The 19,059-nt window shown below is 40.8% G+C and overlaps 1 protein-coding gene across 6 annotated transcripts in view; it reads left to right on the top strand.

The window, feature by feature from the left end:
• DTNA (dystrobrevin alpha) overlaps positions 1–19,059 on the top strand; it is a 219,323-nt gene that overhangs the window by 162,956 nt on the left and 37,308 nt on the right. For 4 of the 6 annotated variants that reach the window (XM_006091646.3, XM_006091653.3, XM_023756405.1 and 1 more), the window contains exon 11: positions 1,037–1,120. In XM_006091646.3, the coding sequence (XP_006091708.1) occupies positions 1,037–1,120 (84 nt within the window). Of the gene's footprint in view, positions 1–1,036; positions 1,121–2,422; positions 2,709–2,779; positions 2,870–9,576; positions 9,655–10,195; positions 10,289–19,059 lie in introns of those variants that run through there. The other 2 variants (XM_023756407.1, XM_006091657.3) reach the window with 2 other exon arrangements.

Here is a 19,059-nt window from a genome sequence, read left to right as displayed (position 1 = left end):
TGGGCATGTTGGGAGAGCACCATTTTCACGGGGAACTCGGGAGGAAGTTTCCAGAGCTTCGGAAATCCTCTTCTTTGCAAGAGGATATACATTCTGATCATGATCACGTTTTCAGGGCTTCTCCCTTTAGAAGGCAGTAAATATAAGGCTGCCTCAAAATCCTCGCTTCCTTCCAGAGTATCTATATATATAAAAAGCCAGCGACCATAACACCAGAACGACCCAAACGACCGGTCGCTATGACACCCACTAAGACCAGCAAACCCACCCAATCGGAGGTGGGGCCAGCCAACCAACCACCCGGGGCCCCACCCTTGATCGGCCTGCCCCACCCCGAATGGCCCCCCGCAGCCCCGCTTCCCCACCGGCACCGCCCCTGATCGTTCCCCCTACCCCAATAGGGGGCGGGGCTGGCCGGTCAACCTCCTGCAGCCCCCGCTCCTGACCGGCCCCACCCCAGATCGGGCCCCCCACTCCAATCAGGGCAGGGCTGGCCAGCCAACTGCCTGCAGCCCCTCCCCACAGCTGGCCCTGCCCCCAGTCGGCCACCCACCCCAATTGGGGGCGGGGCCCACCAGTCAATCGCCCTCAGCTCCTTCCCTAAGCTGGCCCGGCCCTAATCGGGGCCGATTGAGGCGGGTCAGCCAGCCAACCTCCTACCGTCTCCTCCTCACAACAGGCCCAGCCCCTACCCGCTCCGATTGGGACCGGGCTGGCCAGACCCCACCTGTGCACGAATTCATGCACTGGGCCTCTAGTAGCTCAATGAAATGCCAAGGCTCAGAGCTCACTGATAGACATTCCTATGGTGTCCAGAGACCTGCCTCACACTATTTACTTGAGATTCTATATTTGCAAAGAAATGTAACTTTAAAACATCTAAAGAATTTAATTGGAAAATGTAAAATTTTGTGTTGATCCTGGGTTATGATAGAACTCTGATCTTCCCACCCCCTCTCCTCCAGGGATGGTAGGTAGTTTTTAACCTGCGACTTATACTTGCTTTAACTTTTCATCCACCTGTACTTTGTTTTAGGCCACCCAGACCTGTAACCAGCATGAATGACACCCTGTTCTCCCACTCGGTCCCCTCCTCAGGAAGTCCTTTTATCACCAGGAGGTAAGTTCCAATCCTAGGACATAGCAAGCCCTCTCTTTGGTAATGAGCCTTGATTCTGTGACAAGAAAAATATTCTAGCGCAAGCCAAGAGTGGAAGACTATTGTTAGAAACGAGTTATGTAAATTTCTGCCACATGGCTTTCAATTCCATTCATTTGAATGCATTTAAAGAGGAATGGGATGGCTCTTGTGGTTAAAGTCGTCTAGAAACATGCATTTACAGTGCACCCACAGTAAATGCAGAAGAAGTTTAAATTTTACTACTGACATACATGCATTCTTTTTCATTGAGAAAGTCACTTTCATAGCACTCATAAAGGTCCATTTCAGTCAGGAAACTGGGGAACTATCTCCTAATTTAAAGCTCCAGATATAAAAGAACCCTCTTCTTGGTGAACTCTGGAGTCTCTGAGGCTAGAGGCCGAAGCTCAAACTTGGAAATGTAGTTTCCACACAATAATGTCATGGATTATTGGACTTAAACAAAAGGTAGATATGTGTCATCTTTTTTAACAAGATCCACTCCTGTTGTGAGCAAAGGGCAGGTGAATCCAGTAATTCTTTTAGGGCCAGCATTACAAATACGCAGCGGCCAAGAGGTGCTCTGAGACATTTGATCAAAGATCACAAATAGAGCACCAGAGAATTTTTGTAGAAATACCTGGAGAAGGCCCACGGGAAAGCAGAAACAAAGGTAATGGTAGTTGGAGCTATTTGTAAGATCTTGCAAATGCCTTTCAGTAGGAAACAAAATACAGTCTCATGTTTTACAAAAACACGTAATCAGTCTTTTCCCTAAAGAGGTGTCTGAGGTACCAGTTGCACTGTAGTATCCTGGTACAATTTAGTGAGGATGTGAACACAATGAGACTCAGGACACTGCTGGTTATATTAACTGTGTTCCGGTACTTGCTCATCAGCAGGAACCTGAGATGAAGATGTTCCCCATAATTGTAATTACAGGACAAACGGAACGTGGCAGGTCATGGGGCCTCCTTCTGTAAATTACGGGAGTCTGTAAAAAGTGGAGCTGAGGACACAGAACCTCCACAGTGAAGTCATAGGCCCTCAGAGTGTGCCTCTTAGCTCTCCTTTTCAGAACACCAGAAATTCAACCATCGTTTCTAAGACAAAATCATAAACCGTGAAGCTTCTAAGAGACTCGGGCCTGGGCATCTCTCTAGAGAAGAGCCTGCATGTGTTGAGAAAGATGTTGTGCATTTATTAGGAATCTCTACGTTCTGCAAATGTCAGGCAGAGCTCGACTCCATCCTTACTGAAGGTCATTTTATATCATTTCAGCTCGGGCGGTGCTTATGGTGGAAGCGTCTAGATGGATAACATGGCTTCTTCTACTCTAAAATATCCCTATAACACTTTGAACTGTTCTGATTCCTCCAGGGTGCATGGTACCTATTAACCCCAAATACGATCACTTCCCTTTTCTCCCATTTTCAGTCTTTTTGGAATGTCCCCTGTGAACCACAGACACGTTGTTGAGAGTTTGCAGTTCTTCCTGTCACCAGGGAGATTGGCCCCTGGTGTCTGTGAAGGGTGCTGTTCAATAAAGCTGTGTACACTGAACTTCCTTCCTCTCTGAGTGGGCCTTGCTCTGTCCAGGGGAGGTATTAATGAGGTCTCGTTGTTTGACTCCCTCAGGTTACCTGAGGGGCTAAGTGCAGCCAGCCCTGAGGCTGAGGAGCATTTGCTTATAAGGTTGTATGTAAATCAGCTTGGGCACTGTGCACGGTCAGTATCCCAGCCGCGAATCACTAACCATAGTGGTAGTTCCATAGCTAGACTGCTGGTCATCCTCCTCCATCACTAAATCCTCTTGTCATACGTCTCAGGGGAGAGAGAGGTCTTCTGGGGGTTCAAGAGAGTCCATTGAGAATTTCCAACTTGAGCTGGACTTCTCAGCTCTTTCCTCTCTTTTCCACTTATTTTATTGATCTCATGCCTCAAACCAGTATAGATCAGATACTCATCTGTGATGAGTACCAAGCGGATTTTCTTCTCTGGAGGACTCTGCTTTTGCACAACCCCAGATGGTGATTTCTTAGACTTTTAATGAAAGTGCCTCTTGGAATGATCATTAGCGCTAACTGGATCAGGCCAGACAACGCCACAGAGCTGGACCATAGTGCAGTAAACGACTTGAGGACTTACACCTTTCTGTCCCACTGGGCCATTTTTCCCCCAAAGAGAGCAATCTCATTCTTATTGAAGTAGAGTTTCAAAACCAATTTCAGACTATCGGTGCTTAATTTCTATCACTGCATCATGCTAGTGGTGATCCACTGTTTATTTCTTAACCATGCCTGCATCCTAAAATTGATAGAAACCCATAAAGCCAAGTGTAGGCATATGTTAAAGGTCCTATTCTTCCTATGATTGGAATGGAACCAAATAAATGTAACCTAGAGCCCTGCCCTCACTCCTACTCCACCCCAACTTCCCCTCTTAAAATCAGATAAAACCTAAACAAGCCAAGAATGTGCTGATCTATGTTAAGAAAGTAGGGAAGTTTGCCATGCAGATATTTTATTTAGCCTGAGTTTTCAGTCTTCTGTGACAGATCTTAGAAAGATAAAGCAGAATGAGGATGAATTGAAATCACCCTTCAGAATTATCGCCATAAACTCCTGGCATTACTCAACCTGGAGGCCTTTACAAGCATTCCACTTTGATCTTCAAAGGGCATGAGGGCGTATCTTTGAAGTCTTTTGACATCCGGGTGATCTGACTCACACAGATTTATGAGTGTATAACTCTGGTTACCACCGCCATCTGCTGTATCCTCTTTTCTTATATCCACTTCCAGTTATATCCTCGATTCACTTTTCCCTTAAAAGAAAAGAGGAAATCTCAAAGGCACTCTCCTTAACCCTTTGAAGTCTGTGTGTGTGTGTGTGTGTGTGTGTGTGTGTGTGTGTGTATGTGCGCGATGCTGGTTAGCAATTAGGTAGAATGTAGAATGTGGTTCAAATAACATAATTCACCTCATTCATTTCCTTGATCATAACTTTATCCCTAAACCTAGATTATTTTCTTATAAATCCATTAATTATAGAAAAAAATAGCTGGATCAATGGAAATCTATCATCACCACTAGAAAAAGAGCTCCAAGAGCTATGTATGGTGGGGCAGCAACATTATATAAGTTTATGAAATATATCTCATCACTGTTGCAAATATCATTACTGACCTAGAGCCAGGCCCAAAAGGCCCTTTCCTCCCTTCACTGTGCCTCTGAACACTTGCCGTCTTTGTTGGTATCATGCCCCCTTTGTAAAATCTTAATTATCCAGCCAAAATTCTTTGCCCGGGTTATGTGAGAAACTTACCTCATATTTTTCCGTAAATACATGCATTGAATCATGGCTGTCTTCTTCATTAGCCACAGTAGGACACTCTGAATGTTTAAATAGCTAGATTCTTCGACCCTCGGTATCAAAATATCTTGTATAAGCTTTCTGTTATAGATGCAATCTCTGTAACAGAAGCCACTCAGAAAAGGAATCACATTGGCTGTGATCTACAGCTCTAGCAAGATCTTGTCACTCTTCCAAACGTTAGAAAATTGCTTGAGTCACAGAGTGCATTGAACACAATCAGATATGCTGTTTTCTGGTTTGTCACAATAACATTTGGTCAGTTACTTAATATTGCATTAGGCTCAGTGGTGCAGATGGGGAAGCCCCCCCCCCCTCCTAAGTGCTTCCCAAACCCTGATTCTTCCCCGTGGGCAGCCTTTGTGAGTTATTTCTGTTGGTTAATTAGTTGGTCAGTTGGTTGATTGGTTTACATGTTCAACCAAAGAAAGGTTAATTACTATGGCTTCTTCGGTTTTTTCAAACACTTTGCTTAACCAAAGATTCTTTACCAAACCACCCAGATTATTAACCTAACTAAAAATGTTCAAATTAAATTTTAAGCATTTGTACTTTGGTAATCAAAAGTGAATAGAAATAAAATTGAGGTACTCAATTCAGCCTTTGATCTAAAAATTAAAGTTTTCTTCAGGGTTATTTTTTTTCTAAGATTAAAGCTCATCCTTTTCAGTAAGAAAAAAATAGATAAATTTATAAATCAACATCCTATAACAGATGAACTTATAAGTTAACTGGCCTGAGGATTTCTTTACTCTTTTCACACTTTCTGGGCATGTTGTATGAAATTTGAAGAAAAATCACTCTCTGCTGATATTTCTTTATTCCGTGTAGCCGCAGAGCTCCACTAATATGCTAGACTTTTCCAACTTGAAATAGGCCAGTCTTCCCACTCAGCTCTCTTTCCTATGCTAAAATGTTGGTGCATAATTAAAACTGTTGTCATCTCTCTTCTTCACTTCAACCACTTTTATTCTCTTAATAAAGTTGCTTTCGTTGTTGCCTGTGCATGGCCTGTACCCAGCAAACTTCTAGAGACTCTCTTGGTAACAGTATAATTGATATGGTTTGATGCTGTCTGGGGAAAACATAGTAAACGTAGTGAATCCAATGTAAGCCAAGAATTCTTAGTGTTTCTTCCATAGTACCTGCTTAGGATGGTTTGACGTTCATGCCAGCTTGATGACCATCACCCCACTAGACACTAAATTATTTTCATGCTTGTTTGCTGATGTGCATGTGGCAGATATTTACATTTCAGATCAAAGATGTTGAAAGCAAGAATAGGAAACGGGAACACAATTTTTCAAGAGATTAGCTCCCGACAAAACTGACTTGTGGTCTCTTTTGTATTCTACCTAAACTGTGTAGATGACAGTGAGAAGCAAAATGTTATTCACACTGAGAGTTACGTAAGGAGGGAGCCAACTTTACAGGTTATTCCTCACAAGTCCAAACACCACACAAGTTTATCAGTTATTTGAAATCAATAAAAATGAAAATGTTTTAATTTGCCATGGTTCAATATCATTTGCCTGTTAACTACTGTGATCATGATTGTTGCACATAACATTTATTTCTATAATGCTGGTGCTCCGTGAGACTGCATCCAGGACTTTCATTTCAATTCTTTTATTTTCACACTCAATAAAAGAAAAAATATCTTTGACCAGGGCTAAAATAGTAATCCAACATAAGCAGAGGTGGTTCTTAAAAATATATATTGCAGGTTTAAACAAAAACCCAAGGAGCTTTTGTGTATAGTTCTGTTATCTAGAACCCAAAAAAAATGTTTACAATTGAGCAAAACTACTGGTGTCAGTTGTCACCCTTCAAATGTAAAGGGTGAATTTAAATAAATAAATATGAAATTTTTTACATGCAATAAACATTAATAGTTTAATAAAAATGATCTTAAATATACTAATACATGCAATAAACATTAATATCTCAAGAAAAAGGATTTTAAATATAATGTTACATGCATTAAACAATTATTCAAGAAAAATGATCTTAAATCTAATAATATTACATGCAATAAATATTAATATTTCAAAAAAAAGGATTTTAAGTAGAATAATATTACCAAAACTGTACCAACATAGTATGGTATCACAAAAGTTGTAGGAAATATTAAAATTCTGCAAATAACAGGATTATGTCTATTTGAAATATTTTTAAGTTGCTCTATCCTTCCAAAACCAGTGTGTGTGCACATGGGGGGAGGGGGCATTTATCTTTATATATACTATTTTCCAAAGGTCTAAAAGGGAATTGGTGAGAAATAGAGAATATTTTATAAAGAAAATGTAGTCTAAAGGAATATTTCTGCCTCCTTTTTTCAGCAGAACATATAATCTTCAAAATGCACCTTCTCACACCCTCCAGGGCATGATTGTCACTTCACTCATTACTGATAATATGTGTGCAAAGGGATGTGCCTATTCATTGACAAGGGCCTGGTGAAAAGAAAATGACCACAGTAAGAAAATACATACAAATTTAGAGATAGCAGTCTTGCTTCTCCTGGGAACTCAGATTAGAAAAAATGTACCACCTATGATCAAGGGGAGCTCAGGCAGTTCCCAGTTTCAGAGCTTAAAGAAAGAATGCATTTAGATTTGAAGACAGGGCATGTAGGAGACAGAAGCTTATGGAACTAGATTGACGCGAAAGCCATTGCTGCATTCTGACACGAATGTGGCAGAAGCGTTCATTTCTTGGTAAGAACATAGCTCGTGTGCTTGATCCCAAAGCCCGAGATGAGTTGGACATATCACCTCACTTCTCCAAGCAAGCTGCCAAGCTACGAAAGGAAAGTTAAAAATCCAAAGTATTCTATACAATATCGTGAGCAGCCATTGCTTTGAAGAGATCATAACAAACTACACATTGTCACTATTCTCACAACTCAGGAGGAAAAGTTTTCACGTTGCCTCTTTCTTCAAACGCCTTAGGAGCTGCCAAAGGAAGTCTGGTGAAGGCACTTCATGTGAAGAGTCTTTACAGACCCAAGTTTTATGTGGAACCTGCTTTCCCATCAACTCTCTAAGTCCCCGATCCATTTCATTTTGAAAGAGTATTTGGTTTTAGTTTTGATTTGTTTTACTCATGCACTTGACTTCCTCTATACCTGGTCATAATTTCGGCTTCCCAGAAATAAGTCATGAGGAGCAGAATGTAAGCCTAGTTTGTGGAAGTACAGAAACTCTGTGGACAGCGAGTACCAAAACTCAGAAGCACTCCTGGTGCTAAGAGCTGTAGCAAAACAAAATAAATTGTTTCTTTCCACAAACTCATAAATACCGGTAGTGTCATCCCCATATTTTCCAAGAACCGATTCCCAAGAATTCATGTGGGAAGGAAAAGGAGCATGAAAGGACTTAAACCAACCCTGGCATGGGCCAATGAAAAGAAAATGACAAAAAGAAGGAAAGAGATGTGTATACAGAGAACATCTGCTCATCCCCTTGAGGGGGGAAGGGACTTGGGAAGAAGAAGAAAAAGAAGAGAAGAGGGGAGATAGATCAATGGAGTAGAGGAAGGAGAGAAGGACCCAAAGAGTTAAAAGGAAAGAATAAGGCCACCAACAGAAAATCTGGCCTGCCGCTCTCTTCCTGGCCCTGCACATACTGATGTCAGCAAGACTCCTCCAGAGCTGGTATTGGTGTCACGTGGTGGGACGGGCTTTATGGACACATCACCTTCCTCCCATAAGATTCACCAGAGTCGTTTGTAGCAAACACATCCCCTGATAGACCCTCCTGTATTTATTTTCTCTACTGGTCCTTTCTTTCTTCTTGCGCATTCAATATCAGAAGTTGTACCCATGGAGTTATAATTAAGCTTGTGATTTGGCAAATATCCCCACAATTTCTGGGAGTCAAGGGGCAGGAAAGCATAACAAGTCAGGGAAATCACTGATTTACCATACAGTGTTTTGAATGGTTTTGCAAGAACCTGAGGTTAATTATATAGTAGGTACATCAATCTTGAGTTACAAAAAAGAAAGTTGGGGGAGGTACTTGGGCAGCAGGGAGACGGTAGTTATGGGAAAATGAACATAAAGGGATATGCTTCAGGAGACCAGGTTTGGGGTGCTGTTTTGGTGGGATGATGGGGAAACACCAACTATCATGGCTTAAAGTGGCTATTTGGCCCTGACAGGCAAGTTTCATAGTCTTAGAAAGTGGAGATTAGTATGCTGAAAAAAATGTAAGTTCATCAGGAAGATACATTCTCCTAGAACATTAATCATTTCCTTTTTAAAGTCACTTTTGTGTGCACTTGTACTTTGTGTAATACTTTGTGTAATTGGGGATTTCTGAAACCCTCTATGTCAGTGATGGCGACCCTATGACACACGTGTCAGAGGTGACATGCGAACTCATTTTTTTGGTTGATTTTTCTTTGTTAAATGGCATTTAAATATATAAAATAAATATCAAAAATATAAATCTTTGTTTTACTATGGTTGCAAATATCAAAAAAATTCTATATGTGACACGGCACCAGAGTTAAGTTAGGGTTTTTCAAAATGCTGACACGCGGAGCTCAAAAGGTTTGCCATCACTGCCCTATGTGGTGCTTAAAGTACAAAGCACTTCTAATAAGACTGCAATCTCAGTAATTTTCAACTTTCTATTCAACACAGAAAGTTGGAGAATATAGGGAAGACTGCAGAAGTAAACTTCTTGACTGAGATATAAAGGCTGGCAGGAGGTAGCGTACCATTGGGCTGTTTACATGATCGTCTGTCATGAATGCTGAATGAATTTCCATTCTGTCCAGGCACAATGCAATCTATTTGTTAAGCAACGAGCAGAGGTCAAATCTGGGATCACAGTGGTTTGTGAAATTGTAAGAATGGTTCTCAGGCCAGGTTTCTACTCCTAGTTCAACTCTGTGGAGATGTGAAACATCTTGAACATTTCAAAATAATAAGAGAGCTGTCCAAATGGAGCTTGGCTCCACCAGTAGACTTGGGCGTTTCTGTCGCCAGTTCTATTCTTGAATGCAATGCCGTGTTTACCCTCTTCTTGGCTTTCCCGTCTTATTAACTAGCTCTCCTCCCAAGGACAGTGAAGTAGAGCAGAACAAACTGCTGGCTAGGGCTGCTCCGGCTTTTCTGAAGGGCAAAGGGTAAGTTAAAGCCCGAGTGTACTGGAATCTGGAATTAACTGCACGAAAAAATGGAGATTTCTTTTGTCAACATGCTTTGTGTTTGAAAGACCATGTTTGATTTAGTAAAAGCAGCTCCGTTATAACTCCCTTAACAGCACCAAGTAGTGATTTTGAGTAGAAACGTCTGTGTTGTTGTTCACTTTCCCTGATCTCCTTGTCTTTTTTTAAATGACTAAGCTTCAGGTTTGATTCTCCAAAGGCTACTTAATCTTTGCTTGCAGTGTGTTTACCGTACAGCTGAATTCCTTGGCCCTGGTGGTGTGAAGATTGCAAATCTGTTTTCTGGCAGCCTGTGTTTTTCAAGTTGGTGAAATGCAATTGTAGATTTCATTGCTTGGATTCTGCTTGTGTTTTGCATAGAACAGCCCTTATTTTTCCTCTACTTGTTTGGTTTTCCCAATGCCTTTTTCCCCACCCGCACGCACAAACGCACTCCTACCTGCTCTGCTTCCTTCTGCCCGCCTCTCCTAACACCCTCTCTCCTCCTGCCCTGTTTCAGGATACAGTACAGCCTGAATGTGGCAGACAGGCTGGCTGATGAACATGTGCTCATCGGGCTGTATGTCAACATGCTCCGGAGCAACCCCTCATGGTTAGTGCAGCTTTGGCTGCTTGGCTGTCCTTAGAGGGACATGGTCTCAGCAGGGAGCGAAGTCACTGATGCCAGAGGTGTCCCTCAGGCACTTTTTAACGGATTCCATTAAAATGTCTTCTGTAATGTTATTTTGGACATTTCCCACTAATGTGCCATAGAATTATATGTTAGCCGAAGGGACAATGTGTACAAATGGTTCCGTGCTAAGGATCAGCTCAGGTGGGTGCAGGGATGTGGGTCCCACAGTCGGTTCTGTGTACAAGTGCCATGTCAGAGAACCACACAAGAGTGATGCAGGAATGTGTCCCATTGCAAGGACAGGTATGTCCCTGCTGACATGTGAAAAAGAGGAAGTTATGGGATGAGGCCCTACGCTGGAAATCATTTCCTTAACAGTGATTGTCTTTCGACTTTTCTCTGCCTCACAAATGTTTCTGGGTAGCCATCAGATAAAGCCTGCTTTCCAGTCCCTGAATATGCCAAGCTTACTTTCAGATGTGTGACATATATGGATTCAGGTAGCTCCACATATTGGGATAAAGACATTCGTCAAGTTTTTCTCTTCCTATTTTTATTAAATATCAGTCTTAAATTTTGAGATTTAAGATTTATCAGTCTTAAATTTAAGATTTATCAGTCTTAATTTTTGACATAAGAAATTCCTCCCATTGATTAGTTACTTTGTTTTAATAATAATTGTACATTTTCAATTTGAATGAAAATATATGGACAAACTATATAAATATCATATATTTCAGGTTGGTTTAGGCCACTATTTTACAAGCATGTTTAGCAAACCAGTTCCTTAGAAATATTTTAATTTTGCTTAATAATTCTAATATCCTCTGAACTAAGGACCCATGGATTTTTTTATAGTTGTAAATTTTAAGTGAGCCAATGGGTTAAACTGCCTTTTAATTAGCTGGTCTCCCTTTTCACTACTATGTCTCAGAAAGTATACCATGAACACTTGATGCTCATTACATCATCACTCAGTATTACTAGCCACTTCTTTGTTTCTAGAACATTCTTCCCTTGACTATTTCCAAAGTTATTTCCTATTCCTGCTTCTGATGCCTTAGAATCATTTCTTTGCATAATTAGTATATGAGATAATTTTAGGTGATTCATTGATGAGCATTTATTTAATGGTTACATATTTATCTTAATTTGAATTTTTATAAATATGACCAGCATATTAGTTTAATTTTACTCTTTTAGGAAATAAAAATGGACTCTCCTGCTAAGCCCATCTCTTTGTTCAAATTTTTCCAAGCTTGTAGATCAAACAGTTTCTCCTCTTTCTCACATCTCAGCCTCTCAAAACTATAGGAGGAAAGAGTGATTGCTTTAATCTTATTCCCAATGAGTTTGGTTCCCCCATGTTATATGGTGGCTGAAGCAGTGAAAGTAAAAATACAGAATTACAAAAGGAAATAAGTTGTATGAGTAATCTTTAAAGAAGAATGCAGTCGATAAAGATTTAATCGTGTCTGAAGGCAGTGAAGTGATCTCACACCGTGTCCTCTCCTCATGGTTCTAAGGACACTCTGGTTATTTCTGCCACTTTCCTTTGACCTTTTCTTAATGAAAGTTGTAACAGAGATTCTCCAAGAGGAGAGCTCAGAGAGTGTTACCAGCAGCCTCTTCCCCACTCAAGTGATTAATCACAGTGACTTGATGGCCACTTAAGACCGTAAAACTGTCTCGCAGAGACACCCTGCAGTCCCCTTGAGGAAAGCTAGGTGTGACTTGTATTTTGAAAACAAAGCAGAATTTAAGACTGATCCATGAAGCCGACTCCATTTTAATGGCTGCTGCCCCCATATTTCTCATGGCTTTCTTTCTGTCCTTAAAAAATTCCAACTTATCTTTCAAATTTTTCATTCTTCCTTCTGTTTCCTTTCTGTTTAATTAGCTCCTAACAATTCCCCACACCAGCCACGATTATATGAGTACTGTTAGTGATCTCTCACCTCCTTTATCATCATTATAGCTATACTTTTTACCATCATTCAATTATGGTGAGCTATATAATGGTAATAATCGAAGAGCTGCTGTTTTTTTAAAGCACTTGCCTCAGGCTAAGCTGTTAAAAGCTTTATTTATGTAATGTTGCATAAATGACATAATCATACACAAATTACATAATAGTACATGTATTATTTACATAATTTATAATTATATAAATTATTTACATACTTTATAATTACATAAATTAATCACATAATTATTTGCATAATTTCCCCTAGCCCTTAAAGCAAGCCTATAGAGTAAATGCTATCGTCCCTCCTTTATAGAGAAGTAACGGTAGCAATTATGAGAGTTACAGGACTCTCCAGTCACCTGGCCACTGAACATGAGTGGAGCAGGGATTTTGGTCATTAGCCACTTGAGTCCAAGCTCATAACCACTAGGATACACTGCCTCTTGTGAACCTACATCTACGTATTCCCTCCAGAAAGCTTTCCTGGACAGTCCTCCACACTGCGTCCACCACACATCTATCTCCTAAAATCACATATCCCACTGTGTTGCTTCATTGTGCTTTCACAGATATTTTGAGCACATCGTGATAACAAGAATGGTAGCTGGTAGGGTGTATGTATTTAGTTCTCTGCCTTGTGATTGCTCATTTTGATCGTAAGCTTCAAAGGGGCAAGAGTTCTGTCTTCAGTCTCTTGTATCTCACCACAGCACCTGAATATGAATAAATTGTACATTCATGAAGAGCTTCAAAAATTACAGAGCCCTTCCCCACACATCGTTTGGCTCGCTTGTCGAAGCCCTTTAAGTGTAGACCTTATTACTTTCATTTCACTGATAAGAAAATGTAAGCTCTGAGACAAGAAGTGACTTATCCACAGTCACATGCTAGCAAGGGCTTGCACACAAGGCTTCTGACACAAGATCCCTCCCATGTTCCAGTCATTCCTCGGCTCCCCGTTTATGTATCTTTCATGAGATGGTCCACAGATAGTAACCTAAGAGCTGTTCTCGGCTAAAAGATCTGTTTTCATAATTATTCATATGTGCTCCTGGTTAACTATGTGGGGTCCTTTAAAAAATAGGAACTGCTTCACACAGTGAGAAACGGACTCATTTGTAAATAGTCTGCTGCTAAATGAAAGAAACACTTCTGTGCCAGGGTTGGTTGTGATGTCAGAGAAGCCAAATAAACTGTAGCTCCAGGGAGAAGTCTGCCGTCTTCCTAATCCGGTGACATTTTAAAAGCCTTCGTGTTTTCAAGCATCTTCTCCAACGAGGGAGGCGGGGTCTCGAAATATATAGTGAGGGCTTTTTCTGCCCTTCCCTGAAGCTTATTCAGTGCCTGGGCTTACAAGTGGTTTAGAAGGACTGACCGCGGCAGGCCAAAGGATCCAAAACCAGCCCAGAACTTCCAACTCTTATCATAATTATATCCTTAATACTTACCATTCAAAAGCTTCTGGCACAGTTCTCTCTGCGAAGGCCCCCTGTGTGAGGGAGGGAGGGGTACAATTAAAGGTTACAGTCTGTACTTTGATGTCAAGATCAATTGTTGTCACTCAGTTAGACCCCTGATCTCACATAACCAGGGTAAAATTTGTTCTGCATATGTATTTTTTCTCAAGTACAAGAAATTGTGTATTTTATGCCGAGGTCTAGGATACATATCTGAGGTCCAAATTCTTCTCGGCTTGCCTGCTTGAAACCCTTGAATAGATTCTTCTTGCACTGAGTTTACAACTCGGACCCCTCACCTCGGCCTGGAAGCCTGTGTGGGACTAGCTCTTGCCTACCCGCCTCTCCTCCTCAGCTGCCAAGGGGTCTTCCACTCAATCACAATACTTAGTCACATCAGCTTTTGATCGATTCCTAAAACTGCCTCAAGGTCATGATGCTAGATCTTTCCTATGCCTAGAACATCCGTCCCCATTTTGCCCCTGCCCTCTCCTCCCACACACACACATGCACCAGCTCCTACTCAGGCTTCCAATCTCAGATTAAAGGCACCTCCTCAGGTGGGTCTCCTAGATTAGTCTCTATCATGGCATACTATTTATTTCATTCTTACTAGAACTGCAACCATTGGTTGGTTGGTTGCTTGCTTGCTTGCTTTACTATCTGTCTTCCCCTTTATGGTGCAGGGCCTTCTCTGACTTGCTCACCATCATATCTCTGACATTTTGCACAGTGCCTGGCACGTAGTAGGTGGCCAATAAACATCTGTTGATGTTGTAGAATATCCATAGTGCTAGAGTACAGAATTCCCTCTCACACTAAGCAAAATTGTTGGGAGTCCTCAGAAAATCTTTTTTTACTAGTAAAATAAATATTTTTACTATTTAAAGTATCACCAATTATAAATTAGCCCTTAAACATTTGATGTAAGAGTATAACGTATTAAGCTTGACGTAGAGAGAGGTGGTACATGTGGATAAAGACAAACACCAGCAATTCACTGATGTGAGTGAGAAAAGCAAGTGATGAGGGCAGAATTGAAAAACTGAAAGTTTCGTATTCGTTTTCTGGGGCTACTATAACAGAATACCACCCGCTGTGTGACTTGAACAATAGACATTTGTTTTCTGGAGGCTGGAAGTCCAAGACCAAGGTGCTGGCAAAGTTGATTTCTCCTGCGGTCTCTCTCCTGGGCCTGCAGATGGCTGCCTTCTCCTTATGTGGTCTTTTACATGGTCTTTTCTCTGTGCTTGCATATTCCTAGTTCCCTTCCTCTGCTGATAAGGACAACAGTCATATATTCAATAGGGCCCCACTCTTATGATCCCACTTAATCACCGCTTTAAAAGCCCTATCACTAAACACAGTCACATTGTAAGGTACTGGAATTAGGGCTTCGACACATGAATTTGGGGAGACACAACTCAGTCCAACATTGAATTCACTGAATCATATGCCTTTAATATGTTTGATGTGTAGGCTATGATTTTACCTTTTTCTGTAAATGTTGTTGATTTTGAAAAATGTAAGTAGATTGCAACCTATTGAAAGGAAAGAGAAGTTATCTACACTAACTGTCAGTGTCTCTTTTATATGAGTTTCATTTCCTTGTTAACATTATTCCTTTCTTCTGTGAAATGTTTAGGAGCTGTAGTTATAGAACTAGACTTCTGAGAAAGGTATTTCCTTAGGAGGCTAGAAATAAAAATTTGAAGAGTGTCACGTATCTGCATTGGCTATGTTGTATCCACAGAGGTTTTCTCAGCCTAATCAGGTGATAAATTGATTTTAAGATGTGTTCCCTTCTCTGTTATAAATTCAATACATTTTAAGTTTCCATGGAAGATGAGAGTGACACTACCAATCTGATGAGACTATGGATGTAAATTAGCTAGTGTAGTACTGGGCACATGGGAATAACTCAATGTTAATACCTCCCTTGATTTTGAATAGGACTGAAGGCATCTAAAAAGACTTTAAAATTCTATTTGGTAAATCCTGTCCATTATAATATGATAGAAATGAACTGATAGCTCTTGTGTGTTCAATATTGTTGAATGAATGGACTTCAGAGTACGCTTTCTCCAAGTGTGCTAAAATAAAGAACTCAGAATGGGACGTGGACTCATATGTTGTTGGATAAATTGTGCAAAAAGGACATTTTGATTAGAAATTCATGGCAGTGTGCAGCTTTGCTTACAAAAGCAAGGAAAAGGAAGAGAAGGCTATCACTGTCAAGCTAACTCCTCCCTTTGTCTAGGAAATCAGAGTTAAAAAGACCACCTATTGCTTCTATAAACTCTGTCATTGATTCATCTTAACTGTCTTTCTCCTTTTTGGTATAAACTAGAATACTGAACAGTAACCAATCACATTTGCTTGAGCAGAAACCTAATTTATAGGTAAGGAAGTTATGGCGCAAACATTGTCATAGCAATTTTTGCACCATAGAGGGAAGAGTAAAAAGAATTCTCGCAGAGTCTTACCCTGTGCGCTGGCACTAGTCTAAACACTTTCTGTGGGTTTTGAGTTTTTAGCCATGAAGTAAGTTACCATATTACCCCGTCATATCGACGAGAAACCTGAGGCACAAAGAGGTTGACTTGCCCTGAGTCACACAGCTAGTAAGTGAGAAGGCTGAGGGTTGAATCCAGAAATGATCCAGCCCAACCTCCCGCCCACTCTTTTATAGCATCCCTACAGTTATTCACCCCTTCTAAGAATGAGCATTTCTTTTGAGTGGGATCTTAACCCCTTTTAGACGCCATCTGCTTTCCTAATCTTTAAAACAATAGCAACAAATGTGAACCAGAAGAGAATTTGCCACGATTGGGAGTGAAGATCTGATAATGAATATGAGTGAGCATAATGACATTTTTATTAACTTTAGCACATATACAAAGCAGATAAGGAATCTGTATGCGGTCATGCAATGTATCCTGATTTTTTAACTCTACCCAAAGTGAATATTCCACAGTTCCATTTTAGATAGCATGGCTAGTATTAAAGTACAGTATTTCATCTGTACTCTTCTGGTTTTCTCAAAGTGTTGAGGATGCATGCAGAGCCCAGAAAGATAGAAGAGGTGGACCAAAGACCATGGTAGAGAGCTAACCTTTATTCATTCTTTTGTCCAACTAGTTCTTAGGTAGTTCTTGCTGTGTTCTATGCACGGTGCTAATGGTGAAAACATTGAACCATTCTGCTCTCAAAGGAGTTACAGTTTAGCAGAGGATAAAGACAAGTGAAAAGGCAATTAAAATGCAAAGGGCTAGCAGCTATAACAAGGGCAGTGCAGTGCAGACTGCTGTAGAATACATGAGAAGCTATGAACCTGAATTTGGAGGTTGGAGGTAAAGGTAAGAAATGGCAGCTAAAGCCAACAGCAGGATGAAGAGGCATTAGCCAGGTGGGAATGTGTGGAGGAGGCAGAGAGATTATTCAGGGCAGAGAGAATATGGTCCCTCTGAGGTGCTTATTTGGTAAGGCTACCGAGTAAGCGGGGTAAAAGAGCTAAGTGATGCAGGACCTTATACATCTTGTTTAAGAATTTCAAAAATGAGAACCTATAGAAGGTTTCATGCATAAGACTGTTAGAGCCAACCTCATTTTTAAACGATCACACTGACTGCAGGATAGAAAATGAATTGGAGGGAAGACTAAATCTAAAATCAGAGCGACCTGTTGAGAGGCCTTTACACTAATTCAGGCAAAGATGACTGTGGCCTGGAGCACATCGGTGACAGCTGGGATAGAAGGAAGTGGAGGAACTTGGGAGTTTGTAGAAGATAGAATGTAGGGCCTTGTCCATGATTATGACATAGTGGGTTGTTAAGGTCCAATAAAGGCGTTGGAAGGCACCCCTATAGAGAAGCCATTCTTATGCAGATTTTATTATTATTATCCATGAAGATTGCCACTTTATGATTTCCTGTACTTTCCTTTTAAACCTGTCAGTAAAGTGCCAACAGTTGAAGCATTGAGAGTTCCTTCATTTCCCTCCTCAAACCTCAGTCCCATAAAATCACTTCCTGGACCCCAGTATCACTTCATTCTTTTCCGCCCTGCCTTCTGCTCACTGACTCCTGATGGCCTGAACAGGGCCCTATGTAGTGTTTTGCTCTCAACCAACAACCAACTGCAAAACATAGGCCATAACCTCCTAAAGCAATCCTCCACTTGGCGTTAGGCAATAATCCTCCTGTTAGCCATTTCCATTTAATAGAAGGTAGTACCTGAGGCCTAATGACCTTAAAAATTAATCTCTGGTGATAAAATTCCCATCATCATTTCAACAAATGGAAAAAATGTTAAGGGAAAACATACCACTTTGTCTGGTGGCCTTTGGGTGACATTATTTGGTTGACTTTCCCACACTGGCAGTCAGAACAAGACTGCAGAGAAACAAACCAAAAATGTGACTAAACCCTGAGTTCCCAGAAATCTTTGCTAACTCACAATTTACTAAGCCATCGCTTAGCTGGGCCACTTGAGTGTCCTAGAGTGCCATTTTCAACCACTAGCAGCAGCCACTGGCCATGTATTTAAGGTAGACGCTGGAGAGCTTTCAAAATAATAGATCTTCCCATTCAAGATTCAGTCTACAGAGCAGCCCCTTTTTAATTCATCATAGTCTTGTAGAAGATTACTGATTCTAAAGTCTTGAAATTAATAGCCAGGGATAGAGCAAGTGTTGGAATCCATATTTCTTTAATGATTTAGGGATTATTGGCCATTCATTTTCAACCATTTGTAACTGAAGTCTTGAAATAATGGAATTTATCAGAGAAATGCCTCATTCGCTCTTGTATAATTTGAACATACAGAAATGGCACATGTGGACTCATAAATCCTTTGTGTGCACAAAGGGGAAATATATCACTCCACCCCTCTTTTGGTCAGTGCTGGGGAGGAAAGGAATGGAGGATGAATTATAGCTTACTTGGCCAAACCCCATAACTTCACGTCTCACATTTCCAGGAGGCTTTTTGCTGTAACCTTCCTATTGTTTACACCTACTTGCGGGCCATTCATAATAAAAGACACTTGGATCGTGAGGTTTTTTTTATCAAGGTTTTTTTTATTATTTATTTACCAAAACACTCACAAATGTTTTTGACAAAGTCACTTTCAGGCCGTCAAGCACATCGTTGTCCTGGGCTTGGAGCAACGGGCCCTGTTCTCTACACAGTGTTTAAGTAGCTTAGGGTCGCTGATGCACCAGCTAGAAATGAGACACATGTTAAAATCCAATTAAATTGCTTCTTTGTGGGTAGTTTTATGTTTAAAGCAAAGGCAGTGGAACTTCCTTTCTCATTAAAGCT

The sequence above is a fragment of the Myotis lucifugus genome, unplaced genomic scaffold (genome assembly GCF_000147115.1).
Source record: "Myotis lucifugus unplaced genomic scaffold, Myoluc2.0 scaffold_93, whole genome shotgun sequence".
Lineage (NCBI taxonomy): Eukaryota > Metazoa > Chordata > Mammalia > Chiroptera > Vespertilionidae > Myotis > Myotis lucifugus.
Note: the sequence above shows the minus strand (reverse complement) of the source record. Positions and strands in the feature narration are given on the sequence as shown.